Below are 13,578 nucleotides of genomic sequence, written 5' to 3' on the forward strand. Positions count from 1 at the left end.
CTTCAGGGCAACGCTGCCCCCATCCCTCAAGCTTGGGATGCTGTCCCTGATGAGACAGCAGGTGACTTTAGTGGCCAGGAGTTGGGGCAGCAAGTCCCACTGGATTTCTTGGTGAGAAGTGACTTTTGATTCTCTTCCAACCGTGTGGCTCATTCGGCAGGAGAGGGGCTCTCTGCTCGGGAACCCACACTAATCTGTCTCAGCCAGAGGACGGGCCTGGCTGGGGAGCTTGGCGGGCAACAGCAGAGTTCAGTTCAGCCAGCCAGAATTTAGTCACGCTGGTTTATTTACTTGGGTTTTATTGATCACCCCTTTCTGGCAAGAGATGCTGGTTTTCTATTGAAAATTGCCATACGAAATTCCAAGATGTGGCTGAGTAAGAATGTGAGTTGATTTAAGCTGAAAAGGAAGTAAATGGTAAGGCAGGTAGACAGGTGTGCCTCACGGTGGGCAATGGCTTTGTTTAGGGCAAGGTCAAGTGGTAGTAGGTCATGGGATGGAAGCCGCTAGAGGAGGCGGGCGGGGTAGCAACAATGGGTAGCTTGCTCAAGGTCATGCGATGAATTAGCCAAAGAGCAGAAACTCTGCCTGGCCTCTGGTGTGCTCAGCAACAGTCCCAGCAGGGGACTCAGCAGCAGTCCCAGTCAGGACCCTGAGGCCTGTACCACCGGGACCGCGTCCCCATCACCCCTTCTCGGTCACCCCCTGTGTGAGTTAAAGGCGATCAGCAATCCCATCTCCGGGTCCTCACCCCCGCTGAGAACCTCTCCTCCGGAAGGCCCTTCTCAGCAGGCCGAGGAAAGCAGCATTTGACCTCTCTGCGATCTCCAGAAGATAAAGACATCAGGAAGGCCATTTTGCCGGCTCAGCTTTCTGCTGCAGGCCTGAATGCAAGCCAGGCTCAGCGGGTTTAGCTGACCTCAAGGCCATGGCACCGCGGGCTCACGAGGTGTCCGGCACGTGAGGGTCATGGAATGTCCTCTGCCTCCCAGCTGTCCCTCAGCCAGGCCAAGCCCTCTGGCCTCCTTGTGACCTGACGCCAGGCTGGCACTGCCTCTGGCCGGGGCCCTGAGCAGGCCTGCCACCCCCCCGCTGCATACCAGCACATCTGCTCCCAGCTCTGCTCTCCTAATTTCCCTCCCAGGTTCGGGGACCGGCAGAGGCTTGGTGGCTGGGCTGTGGCCTGGTCTTTAAGGTGTATCCCCGGGCTCTGCCCAACCAGCCAGCTGCTCACGGCTCCCGTGCCGCCTCCTGCACCCCAGCACCCTCACTCATTTGGACTTTCCACCCCCACGCACTCAAACCCTGCCAGTTGTTCTGTGGTATCCCCAAAGCCATGTCCCGCCCAGGGATTCTGATGCACTGGTGAGAGCTAAGGCAGGTGTATTATTTAGAAGGCTCCTTGGCTGATTCCACTGTAGATACCCCCACCACAGCCCCTTTGGCCTATAATAGTCTTGCACACCATGCACCTTCCAGCTAGACTGCCACCTCCTCTGTGAAGCCTTCCCTGACTGCCACTAGCCACAGACGGTGTTTCCTCCCCTGTTGCATGAGAAGTCAGTACCATGTGGCTTGCTCCTCCTGGTTCTATACTTCGTTCATGGGTGTCATCTCTTTCCACAGCCCACCCTGCAATTTCCTGTGCTTTACCTTCCCATCCCTTAGACCCCTGCTCCTCTAAGTGTTCTCCCTGGATCAGTGGCATCCCATCACCTGGGAACTTGTCAGAATGCAGAATCCCAGGCCCCACCCCCGACCAGATGAATCAGACTCTGTATTGCACCAAGGTCCCTGGCCGATGCATAGACATTAAAATGTAAAGTGTGCTAGTCCAGAGATGGCCGCCAGGTACTTGGGGAAATACTGCTCCATCGCTTTTCCTTATCACATGTCATCCTCTGACCTCCGTTATCAACATTCATCTCTTGTCCGCCCCTGCCCTGGTTGAACGTAAACTCCCTGAGGCCAGGGTTTGATCTGCTGTATTCGCTGCTGGATCCTCGGTAGACAGTACCGAGTACAATTCACTGAATGGAATAATACATATTTAAAAATCTCTGTCTTCCAGGATCATTTCCCTGTTGAGCAAGTTCCGACTGGGATTCCACGAGGTTCACGTCCTTCCCGACATCAACCAGAAGCCGCGGGCTGAGCAGTAAGTTCTCGGTGTGGACTTACTTTCCAGGCAGAAGGGCCAGCTGTATGCCCTGCACACCCCTCCCTCTGCGTGTTGCCCCTTTCCTTCCCGCAGCCACCTAGACAGGGCTCAGGGGAGGAAAGAGGAAGGGGAGGAGTTCGCACCCCTTGTTTTCCTGTCAGGATTCTCCTTTGCATATCAGAGCTCTGGTCTTGGCCAGAAACACACCTGGGCTGGAGAACAGTGAGTGTTCACCTTTGTGCTTTTCTTAGAGCAAGTATGTTAAAGCTGGTGCAAGTCTCGGCTGTTCTGCCACTGGAGCGAAGGCCGGTGTTTCATCCTCAAGGGACCCCACCCCCACCCACGCCACGGACCTGCGGGAGGGGCGGGAGGGGGGGTCCCTGGCTTCACACTTCCCACTGCTTGCTGGTCATAAGTTTCCAATTTTCTCCAACATCCTGAAGGGTGACATAAAGCAGCCGTTCTCACACTTTGACCCGGGTCAGAAGCACACAGAGGGCTTATGAAAACACAGCTTGCTGAACACCCCTCCTCCCGCCCCGCCCCAAGATTCTGAGTCAGTAGGTCCAAGGTGGGGCCCGAGAACCTGCATTCCTAACAAGCTCTCAGGGCCTGGTCCAGGCCGGTCACTTTGAGAACCACTGTCTTAAAGACAGTCTGTGTAAAGTGCTTAACACGATATCCAGCCCCGAGTCAGTGTTCAGTAAATGCTGGATCGAAGGCTTCTGCCTCCTCGTGGCTTCTGAGCTCTAGCTCTTGACATTTTTGTGAGGTCTCGGCTCCCCCCCAGGCTTGCTTCCTTCTCTAAGCCTGGCCTCACTCACTGAAGTTCCTGAAAAAGGAGCTGTGACTGGCCCGGCTCATCCCTTCCCACGGAGCCAAGGGAGTGGTTGCAGCAAAGCCTCTTTCTTGGCTACCTTTGCTCCAGTTGGCCATGACCAGGGCTGGCAGAGTCACGTGTGAAGAGACACACGGCTGGAGGCAGGGGCCATGGCAGAGGCACCGCCCTTCCACAGGGCGGAGGGGTACTGGAGCAAACAGAACCAGAGGTGCAAAGGCCCTGAGGCCGAAGCGTGGCAGCTACAGCCCCTGATGTTATTTCTGTGAACACGCTGGTGCTGGGAGTAGGGGAAACGTTAAAGGGTCTGGGCCACAACTCCCCTTCTTCCCTGACGCACCAGCAAGCTCATGGACTTTAAGCAAATCCCCGTGTGAGCTCGTAGCTAAGCTCAATGGCGGGGTCGGAAAGGATGACGACTCGCTCAACGAGTCAACTCCCTAGTCTGAAACGAAGACATTTATAATCAGGCTTGCTTTCTGCAAATCCATGCACGTGAGATTTTCCAGCACTGCACCCCCTCAGGAAAGTCAGGCCCGTCCTGACCTCTTACCGCTCCCTCATACTCCCCCTACGTGGAGAGGGAAGAAGCTAGTCCGCGATGATGGGCATATCGGCTCCTACCATGAGCCGCGGCGGACAGGAGTCAGTCACCCTCTCAGGCCGCCAGGGATTACGCCGGCCCCAGTGCAGGCTGGAGGGAGTCCAGAGCCACAGCAGGAGCCAGAGGTGCACCAGAATGCCGGAGAGAACGCGAGAGCGTGCAGCCGGGCTGTCTCTGTTGGCGGAGGAGCAAAGGCTTGAGACAGGCCTCCTGGGACAGAGGCAGCCGAATACATTCCCAGTGGGAGGAGCTTGAGAGCAAGCCCACAGACCCCAACCAGCAGCCCTGATCTTCAAAACCCCCCGCCTTGGCCCTCCTCTGCCTCCACGTCCTGGCCCGCTCTCTTCTCCTACGCCAAACTTCTCCAAAGAGATTCACAGGCTATGCAGCCACTTCCTCCGGGAGATCCCCTTGCTGGCCTCGTCACTGGCCTCCGCCTCACCACAGAGCCCGTTTCTGGGCGCATCTTCCTCTGCCTGTCCGTGGCATCCCACGCAGCGACCCCTCTGGAGACAGCTCTTCCTTTGCCTTCGGAGACGTCACCCTCCACAGGATTCCTCCTACCTCAGTGACCCTTCTTTCAGTTCCAATAGCTGGCTGGTCCTCCTTTTGCTGACCGACACTTGCCAGCATCCTTGGGATTCGGCCCTGGATCTTTTTCTCTTGACTCGGTCCCCAGTGTGAGCTCCTCCATCCGTATGGCTGCAGGGGGCTTCATCTGAAGGCCGACCAGTCCAAATTTCTGTTTATAATCCTGTGAGTCAAGTCACACAGAACAGCCTCCAACCGCTCCCTGTCTCATTCGGGGCAAATAGCAAAGGCCTTCGTGGTCTGGGCTCTCACTTGTGTGTCCTCACCTCACCCCGTTGTCCTCTGCCCTTGCCTTGCTCTGGCCATACTGCCTCCTTTGCTGCTCCTCAAAGAGACCGAACACACTTCTGCCTCAGGGCCTTTGCACCTTCAGCTCTGTGTGCTCCAGCACCCGCTGTCCTGTGCAGAGCTGGCTTCAGAAAGACAGGCATCCTTCAGCTTCAGGGAGGCCTTCCTTGCCCCAAATATTCCCTGTCCTGGTACTCAGTTGTGCCTTCATAAAGCCTGTGATCTAGACTTGCCTGTTTATTGCCCGGCAGACGGTGAGCTCCGTAGATAGGGGACGTTGTAGGGTTTTTTGTTCACTGGTGTGTGAGCAGAGCCAGGCACAGGATAGTTAATGCTCAGGAACTACCCGGGGAACGGTCAGGTGGGTGGAGGTGGAGCCCGGGCCAGGTGTTGTGGACAACTTGCAGAAGTTCGGTGGAATGCCAGACCCAACGGTCAGTGCTGATTTCTCCTTGGAAGCTGCTTCGAGGTAAACCACGGCGGCAGAGAAGTGTGTCCCTGTGGCGCCCACCTCCGTCTCCCTCGGGGGACCTGGTTCCCCCGGAAACCGGGCTGTCTCACCCAGTCTCACCTGCTCTCTCTGTCCCAAGCACCAAGCGATTTGAGGACATGATTGCACCCTTCCGCCTGAATGACGGCTTCAAGGACGAGGCCACTGTCACGGAGATGAGGCGGGACTGCCCCTGGAAGATCTCAGATGAGGAGATTAACAAGAACAGAGTCAAGGTACCCGAGAGAGAAGGGCCTGGCGGGGGCGGGGCGGGGGTCAGGGTGCTCCTCTGGGTCAGGGCCCCGTGCGCCATCCGTCCCGAGCTTCCCTAACACCCTCCCCTTGACCGTCCCCCTCCACCACGCCCTGGCCCCTGAGGATTCCTCAAGCCACAGATGCTGGGTAAACCGGCTGTGGAACTCAGAGCCGCTCTTGGCAGGAGTCACGCCCCGCTGTGGCGATGGACTGGCGGGAGCTCTCCCTCTCCCCTCTATGCCTGGTGGCAGGGATTCAGTGCCTTCTGTGTGCCGGGCCCTCGACCGTGTGTTTTTGCCTGGGTTATCTCCCTCACTGCTGCCCACATTCCCCTGGGGAGGGGATGATCGTACCCATTTTACAGCGAAGACAATGAAGCTCGGGGCAGCCACGTGCCTTGCTCGGGTTCTCTCTGCCGTGAGCTATCAGGGCTGAGATTTGGACCCAGCTCACCCCACATCACGGAAGGTGCTCTCTCTCCCAACTAACCCCCCCCCCCCAAGTCATGGAAACAAGGTGCGGCAAAGAAAAGCCAAGGAGGGTTTCCCAAGGAGGTGGACTTGGCACTCTGTTACTCTGAGGGTCCCCTTCCATCTCGGAGGAAGGACAGTCTGTAATGATTGAGGGGGAACAATTTGTGCATCTGGTCTGAAATGTTAAAAGACGTCCCTGGGCTTGTCGGGGACCACTCCTGAGGATGTGGGCAGTGACCCCGTGGCTTCTCCTTGCTCCAGTCCCTCCGGCAGGTGAGGCTGAATGAGATTCTGCAGGATTCCTCCAGCGACGCTGCTCTGGTGGTCATGTAAGTAGCCGCTGGGGGGAGGGGAAGCCTGTCACCGAGGCCCAGGATGTCCACTCTGGCCAGGGGCTCAGGAGGTGCGCCCCAGCTGAGGACCCGAGCCCTCCCCTGTGGGTGGAAGGGCCCAAAGCTCCAGGAAACACAGCCCAGGTGGCTTCTTGGCGCGTGGCTGGGCCTGTCTCCGCTCGGCACCCCTCACCGGAGTGCCAGCTGGCGGAGGCCTAGGACCTCACACGTCTCAGGCCTCGCCGACTCCCCTTACCACCGTTTTCCCTCATCCGCCACCTTTCCCTGCCAAACTCAGCCTGGCAAGGAGGACCCCACTCATTCCAGAAGAAAATTGATTCCTGGTTGTTTGGGAATCACCCAGCCCTCTTTGGCCGTGGGCCACCCCCGCTGCTGTTCGCGCCAAGCCTGGGCAGCAGCAGAAGCAGAGGCTCGCCGTGCGGGGCTCCGGGCCTGATGGGCCCTCCGGCCGCGGCCGCTGCTGCCTGCGTCCAGCTCTGGGCCACTTCTGGTGGGTGTGGGCCAAAGCTGAGGAGGTGGGAGGTGAGGTGACACGTGGCCGTGGCACAAAGGGTCTCAGAGTGGCTGTACTCTCCCAGAGGCCGAGAGGAAGAACGTGGTGAGCCAGGCCCTCTGCCTCCCCTCTCCCGGAGGGACTCCAGCTCAGAGGGAATGGGGGGATCTGGCAAGGCGTCTAACTGGCCTGGCTTACATTTCCTGAGGGCTAGCCACCTGGGAATTCCTCAGGATGGCCCAGAAGCCTGCAGAACCTGTTTTCTCATACCCTGAAACCAGGATCAAGCACACCATTGAGGGGCCCCAGTGCCAAGTGAAAATGTGCGGCCCCTTGTTCAAAAATTATTAGGAATGGCAAGATGGCCGTAGCGGGAGATGGAACCCAGCAAGGGACCCTTCTAAGTGTTGGGGGGGGGCGCATGTGACCGCACAGCTTGCCACCCGTGAAGCTGGCTCTGCCCCAGCAGTGCTCCCTGGGGCTCTTAGGGAGAACATTTTGGGTACAAAGAAAGTGCTGTGTTTCCTTGATGCCGGAACTGCGGGAAGAGAAAGGGCTGCATTTGTCTGTGAGCCTCTGGCCAACAGGCCACAGAGAATGTTCCTAGGGCAAGGTCAGCCTACGTTGTGGACCGGGTCAGTGTGCCAGACAGTGACTTCATGCCAGGACGACTCCCCAGACCTTTCCTTGGGTGTGGTGCTTGGGATGTGCCAAACTGTCTCTTCGTGAGTGCCAGCCCCGTTCAGAGAAACAGGTTTGCGCTTTGTCTCTGCTCCCCGTGCGGCCTTGGGCACGTAATCCTACTTCCCTGCATCTCAGTGTCCCTGATTATAGAGAAGGGTTAAACCTAATTATTTCCAAGGTTGTCGTTCAGTCTAACATGCTATGATTTTAAGTTTGTTTGCCACTAAAATAAGTCAGTCTCTCAAGCCATGAGATGAGAAATTTCATCCAGGGAGGTAAGCACCTGCTGGAACTTTCTCCGTCCCACTCCCCTATCCCCTGGACCCCAGAGGGAAAGGCAGTCCCCACCCACCAGCCTTTCGGGGAGTAGCCAACACAAATAATCATGGGTCCAGTCACTTTATTTTTTTTTTAAGGTTTATTTACTTATTTATTTGAGAGAGAGAGAGCAGAGGGAGAGAGAGAAGCAGACTCCCCACTGAGCAGGGAGACAGACGCGGGACTCAATCTCAGGACCCCGGGATGACAACCTGAGCCAAAGGCAGACACTTAACCGACTAAGCCACCCAGGCGCCCCAAGTCCAGTCACTTCAGAGAGATGCCTACACACGGCATCCCACCCCATGGTCACGGCACCAGCTACAGCTGCGCCCAAAGGGGCCCCGGCCGTCAGGCACATTCTCTGGGAGGGTACAGCAGCTGCGCCTCGGCGTTGCCAATCTCCAACCCGGAGATGTGCCCACCAGTGTTTCTAAAGGTTCGGTCCGAGGGTCACGTCCATCGGCACCAGGATTTGTCAGATTCCTCAGTTCCTCCCAGATCAGGGCCTGGGGTGGGGTCAGGAAACTGCATTCCCCAGAAATTCTGAGGAAGAAAAAATCCTTCCCCCGCCTCGGGAGGAAAGATAACATTACACTTTCCAGCATCTTGAAGAGCGGACTCAGACCATTTTCTAGAGCACGTTTGGGGCAGAACTTGGTTGTTTGCTGTCTGCCCGCCAGCAGTTATCTGATTAATGGCCTGTGTTTGAGGTCAGCTTCACCCCCACAGCTGATAAACCAGCTTAGAAGATAATAAACCACCCCGACAACCTTTGCCTAGACGAGCAACCTATTCCTAGTCTCCCTTTTGGGACTCGACCCCTCTCTTCTCCTATAAAGACACCCGCCTCAAAAGCAAATAATAATTGAAAAATAATAATCAACACCGCATTTTATTGAGTGAGCCACACTCGACTCATGGGGTCTTAGTAATTTTCAAAACTCTGTGCAGTGGCTCTGTTTTACCCCTGTCCCTTCCCCAGCACACACACTTTGGAGAGAGGGAAACTGAGTCTCAGAGAAGTCAGGCAACTTGCCCAGGATCCCATAGCCGTGAAGTGGGGATTGGGTTTTTTTTTTTTTTTTTTTAAGATTTTATTTATTTATGTGACAGAGAGACAGCCAGCGAGAGAGGGAACACAAGCAGGGGAGTGGGAGAGGAAGAAGCTGGCTCCCAGCGGAGGAGCCTGATGTGGGGCTCGATCCCAGGACGCCGGGATCACGCCCTGAGCCAAAGGCAGACGCTTAACCACTGCGCCACCCAGGCTCCCGCCCCCGCCCCCCCAGGATTGGGTTTTGAAGCCTTTGGATCCAGGTTAAGGCCAAGGCTGCTTCTCTTAGTGGCTGAGAGATGCAAATCTGAACAAAAAGTTCCTCCGTTCTGGAGTGGCTTTGGTTCTGAAGATCCGCAGGGGCCAGCACACACAGAGCGTCATTGGCTGGCGCGAGGGCCGAGTGCAAAGGGAGCCTGTCCCTCGGATGGGTGGACGGGTGGACGGGCTCTGCTGGGGAAGGGGACATGACGCTGAGGCTTGAAAGGCCAGAGCAGGGGCGACGGGAGTCCCCTGCCCCTGAGAATGCAGCCACCAGCCCCCTCGCGGCCTTTGAAATTTCTGAATTCAGTGCCTGAGAGTGAGGTAGGCGTTCCCGGAGGGCTTTGTTGACAACGTAAGCGAAACTTCAGCATCACTGCGAAATCAGGGAAGTTTCGTTTTGGTCTTTCCACTTCCCTTTCTCCTTGAGAGTCACCAGACACAAACATGTTCTCACTAGGGCGACGCCAGCTTCATGAGATACCCCTGTTCCTGTGGACTCCCCCGTCCCCAGGACCTTGCTTTTCTTTCTTGCTTGCTTGCTTTCTTTTCTTTTTTTAAATATTTTTATTTATTTATTTGAGAGAGAGAGAGAGAGAGCAGGGGGAGGGGAAGGGGAGAAGGAGAAGAAGATCCATGCTGAGCATGGAGCCTGACACGGGGCTTGATCCCACGACCCTGAGGTCATGACTTGAGCCGAAACCAAGAGTCAGATGCTCAACCAGCTGTGCCACCGACGTGCCCCGGGGACCTTGCTCTCTAAAGGGGCGGGGGGCGTAGACGTGGTCCCAAGGGAATCTTCCAGGATGGAATTTTAAGCAAGGGACAGGTGTCCAAGGTCCCCTGTTGGCCTTCTCAGTGAGGATCGCTGTGAGCAGAGGCAGGGGGTGGGAAAATCCCAGGATCTTGGTTGGAGTCCCAGCTCTGCGGCTCGCCAGCTTGTCGCTTCCTGCTGATCACAGTCACTGTGACCAGAGCTGCTTTCGTGAGGAGGTGCTTGCCAGGTGCGGGCACTGCGTGGCGCCCTTTGTAGGCTCTGTCCCCTTTAGAGCTCACCGACAGCCGTGAGGCAGGTGTGTGCGTACTCACCTCACGGAAGAGAAAACAGAGGCTCAAGGCAGCGAGCCACCTGCCCCGGCCACATGGCCGAGGAGCAGCAGTGCGGCTCCCGCAGCTTCCCTGCGGCCAGAGCCCAGGCTCTGCGGCCCAGAGTCGCTCAGCACCTTCCTTCCTGCCCGGTGCCCTTGGCAGGGGACAAGGCCAGTGCTGCAGGCCCTGCCCCGTTCCCCAGCGTTGTCTGAAGTTCAGACGCAACAGTGGGATGTCCTGTAGAAAAACAGACTGTAAAGGGCAGCCCCAACTTCACGTCCTGCCCACTGGGCCTGGGAGATACTGTTTTCTCCTGGAGTCAAGAGGTCAGCTGCGGTCATCCTGAAGCATTTTTGGAATCGCAAGATGGTGAGAAAGTCACCTCCTGAAACAGCCGTGATGATATGGCCGAAAGGCAGCCCCAGGGCACCTCATTATCTGCACGGCATTGCTGTGTGGACAAGAGGCCCTCCCACCGCAAGTGTGGACTGCTGTTCCCAGGGCCTCGCATACATGGCAGAAGGCAGGACAGGGACACTCAGCTGAAACGTGTGAGCAGATCACATAGTTGTGGCCACAGGCCGGCATGGTTCTAGTGGCCGACCCGGGGGGGGGGGGGGCGAGATCCCCCACTATAGCAGACTGTGTTCTAGGCGCGGGGGAGGGATAGTGAGCAAGACAGACCTGGCCTGAACATACTGTCTAGTGGGGGAGACAGACAACAAATGAACAAATGAAAAGAGGGAGAGTGGGAAAGATTGTGAGGACAATGAAACAAGGTGCTATGATGAAGAGAGACAGCAAACACGCTCTGGAAGGGGATGAATCCGCGAAGGAGATGCAGGTGAGCCAAGCCCTGAGTGATCTGAAGGAGCCAACCAGGTGGAAGGCAGGAGGCGCTGCCTTCTGGGCGGGGAGAACATCACATGCAAAGGCCCTGGGGCAGGAGCAAGCTTCCCTTTGTTTTTTCAGGAATGGAAATCAAGCCATTATAGCTGCAGGGTTGTAAGCGAGGCCAAGGGTGGAAGGAGGTGAGGTTGTGGATGTTGGTGGAGACCAGATCACACAAGTCTTACAGGCTGTGGCTTTGTTTACACCAGCTTTGTGACTGAAGGTACATTTGGAGTCGTGTTTTAAGGAGAGCAGTAGGTCATTCTCAGGGTGTCTAGGAAGAAGGAGCGCTGAAGGAGTGAATAAACAGAGTTCCTGGTCGGAAAGCAAGTCATGAGCTGGGGTGTGGGGAAGGGTTCTGGTAAGCGTTCATCTGCTGTGTCTTCCTGCCTTGCAGTACCTTGCCTATAGGGAGGAAGGGGAAGTGCCCGAGCTCGCTGTACATGGCCTGGTTGGAGACGCTGTCCCAGGACCTCAGACCTCCGGTCATCCTGATCCGAGGGAACCAGGAAAACGTGCTCACCTTTTACTGCCAGTAACTCCAGGCTGGGCCATGTCTGCCCAAAGCCGCGGGTGCCTGGGACATCCGCCGGTCTGTGGGGACAAGACTCGTGTCCTGTTGTACTTTAAGCTTCTGATGATCCGACGGAAGAAGCTGGTAGATTTGCAGACTTTGGCTGGACCCCGCTCCCATCAGACGTGTCCTCTAGGCTTGTTTTTATGGGCTAGAGAAGTAACAGCTGAAGCTGTGTGGAAAATTCTCTGGTGGATCCATTTTCCTTTTAAGTTTTCTTTTGATCTTGATTACAACAAATTAAGATTTCAGTCTTTGATTTTTTTTTAAAGATTTTATTTATTTATTTGAGAGAGAGACAGAGCACAGGAGCAGGGGGGAGGGATTGAAGGAGACAGAGAAGCAGACTCCCCGCTGAACGGGAAGCCCAATGATGATGATGATGATGATGACGGTGATGTGGGGCTTGATCCCAGGACCCCGGGATTATGACCTGAGCTGAAGGCAGATGCTTAACCCACTGAGGGGCCCAGGAGCCCCCAGTCTTTGATTTATATGCAAATTTGAGTCAGACTGCTAAGTGTGAGTGTGGCGGTTTCTAGGCCACCAGTCAGGATGATGGGCTTCCCCCTGCTGCCCTTACAAGGAGGAATCACAGGGCCCTTTGAGACTCCACGATGCAAATTTCTTTGACCACTTCTCACTCTCTTCACTTTCAGTAATGTATCTTCAGCATTCGAGTTGGTTCTTTGGTAGACCAGGGACTTTTAAACCTGTTTAGGCTGTGTCCTGCAGTAAGAAATATCTTTTATGTTGAGACTTAAAACACACACTGAAATTATAAACATGTCACAAAACAATACTTCCTCTTACTATGGGTGTCACGTGCTGATATTCTTTGTTATAGTTCTTTTTCTCTTTTTGATCTTGGTTGCAATCCACAAATGGGCAGTGACCCAGGATTTGCAGAAAGGCCGCATTGGGCATCACTGCCATTTCCCCAGCATATCCCACGGAGAAGGAAAGGGAACAAACAGAACACGGGAGGAGGGGTAGTGATGGTGGGCATCAGTCAAGAAAGAGCTTCAAAGGAGGGGCAAGATTCAGGGTGTCTCATGGAAGGGTGTTGACTTTCAGGTTTGGTTGGGGCTGGAGGGTGGAGGTTTGGTGGGTCAGGAATGGAGAAGCAGAGAACGGGCATAAAGATGGCCAGATTGGCAAAGGATCGGAAAGGTCCACACTGCACCCAAGGCTGGGGAAAAGAATGGGGGAGGAGGAAGGAGCAAGAGATGGAGGCAGTGGGAGCTGTGGTGGGGGTGAGTGTTAAGATGGGGGTCGGAGATGAGAAGGAACCTGGGGAAGATGAGCCTTGCTCAGGTAAGGGTGTTTGGATACTCCCAGAGAGTTTGCACCCACGAAGCTAGGACACAAGAGCGAATGTTCATTAAGAGAAGTCCAGTGCTGGTGGGCGAGGCTCCCTGGAAAGGCATTTCAGCTCTAAGACACACCCCAGCAGTGTGCAAGTGGGACGTTGGGAGGTTACAACTGGCCAGGTCTTCTTGCGATAACCACTTTTCTTCAGGGTGGACGAAGGAACGAGGCATCTTTGGGTCTGGTAGGCCCCCTCTGAGCCCACTGACGGCCCACTTAGTCATGAAGGCGCAGATCTCTTTCTTAGTGTCAGGACCCAAAGGACTTCGGTGCCTCACAGGTACTCTCGCTGCAGAGACCAAAGGCTCTGGACTCCCAGGCTGTATAGGCCCCACGGTTGTTTCACGGTATCAGGACTTACTTGCTGAGAGTGACCAGGTGCCTGGCTGAGCTCACCAGGGATGGCTCCTCTGCTCCTAAGGAACAGGACAGGGGTCCTGCCTCTGAGCTATTCCACAGACCCGGGACCAACCCCCAACTCCAGATAGGCAAAGCCTCACTCAGGGAATGCTTGCCTTTCTAGAAGCACATAGAAAACTATTTCCTGACAAATAGTTCACAAGTAGATTGGGGAGACCCTGATCCAAAGTCAGAGAATGCTCTGGCTTAGGGTATTAAAACAAACCAGCAGACAAAAAAACTAATTTTTACTCTCTTGGAAACTGCATTTTGAACCATGATAATGGCTTTGGTTTTTGTTTTTTGGTTGTTGTTTTGTTTTTTTTTTTTAAAGGCTTGCTTTAACAATAAGGTCAAAAACAATGAAATGAATAAAAAATATGTTCACTCA

At 55.3% G+C, this 13,578-nt stretch overlaps 1 protein-coding gene across 1 annotated transcript in view; it reads left to right on the forward strand.

The window, feature by feature from the left end:
* SLC12A3 (solute carrier family 12 member 3) overlaps positions 1-13,578 on the forward strand; it is a 43,809-nt gene extending 30,231 nt beyond the window's left edge. Inside the window, exons 22-25 of the mRNA XM_057314170.1 lie at positions 2,072-2,158; positions 5,073-5,208; positions 5,962-6,029; positions 11,241-13,578. Coding sequence (XP_057170153.1) covers positions 2,072-2,158; positions 5,073-5,208; positions 5,962-6,029; positions 11,241-11,382 — 433 coding nt within the window. The 3' untranslated portion in view covers positions 11,383-13,578. The remainder of the gene's footprint in view (positions 1-2,071; positions 2,159-5,072; positions 5,209-5,961; positions 6,030-11,240) is intronic.

The sequence above is a fragment of the Ursus arctos genome, unplaced genomic scaffold (genome assembly GCF_023065955.2).
Source record: "Ursus arctos isolate Adak ecotype North America unplaced genomic scaffold, UrsArc2.0 scaffold_19, whole genome shotgun sequence".
In the NCBI taxonomy this organism is placed as follows: domain Eukaryota; kingdom Metazoa; phylum Chordata; class Mammalia; order Carnivora; family Ursidae; genus Ursus; species Ursus arctos.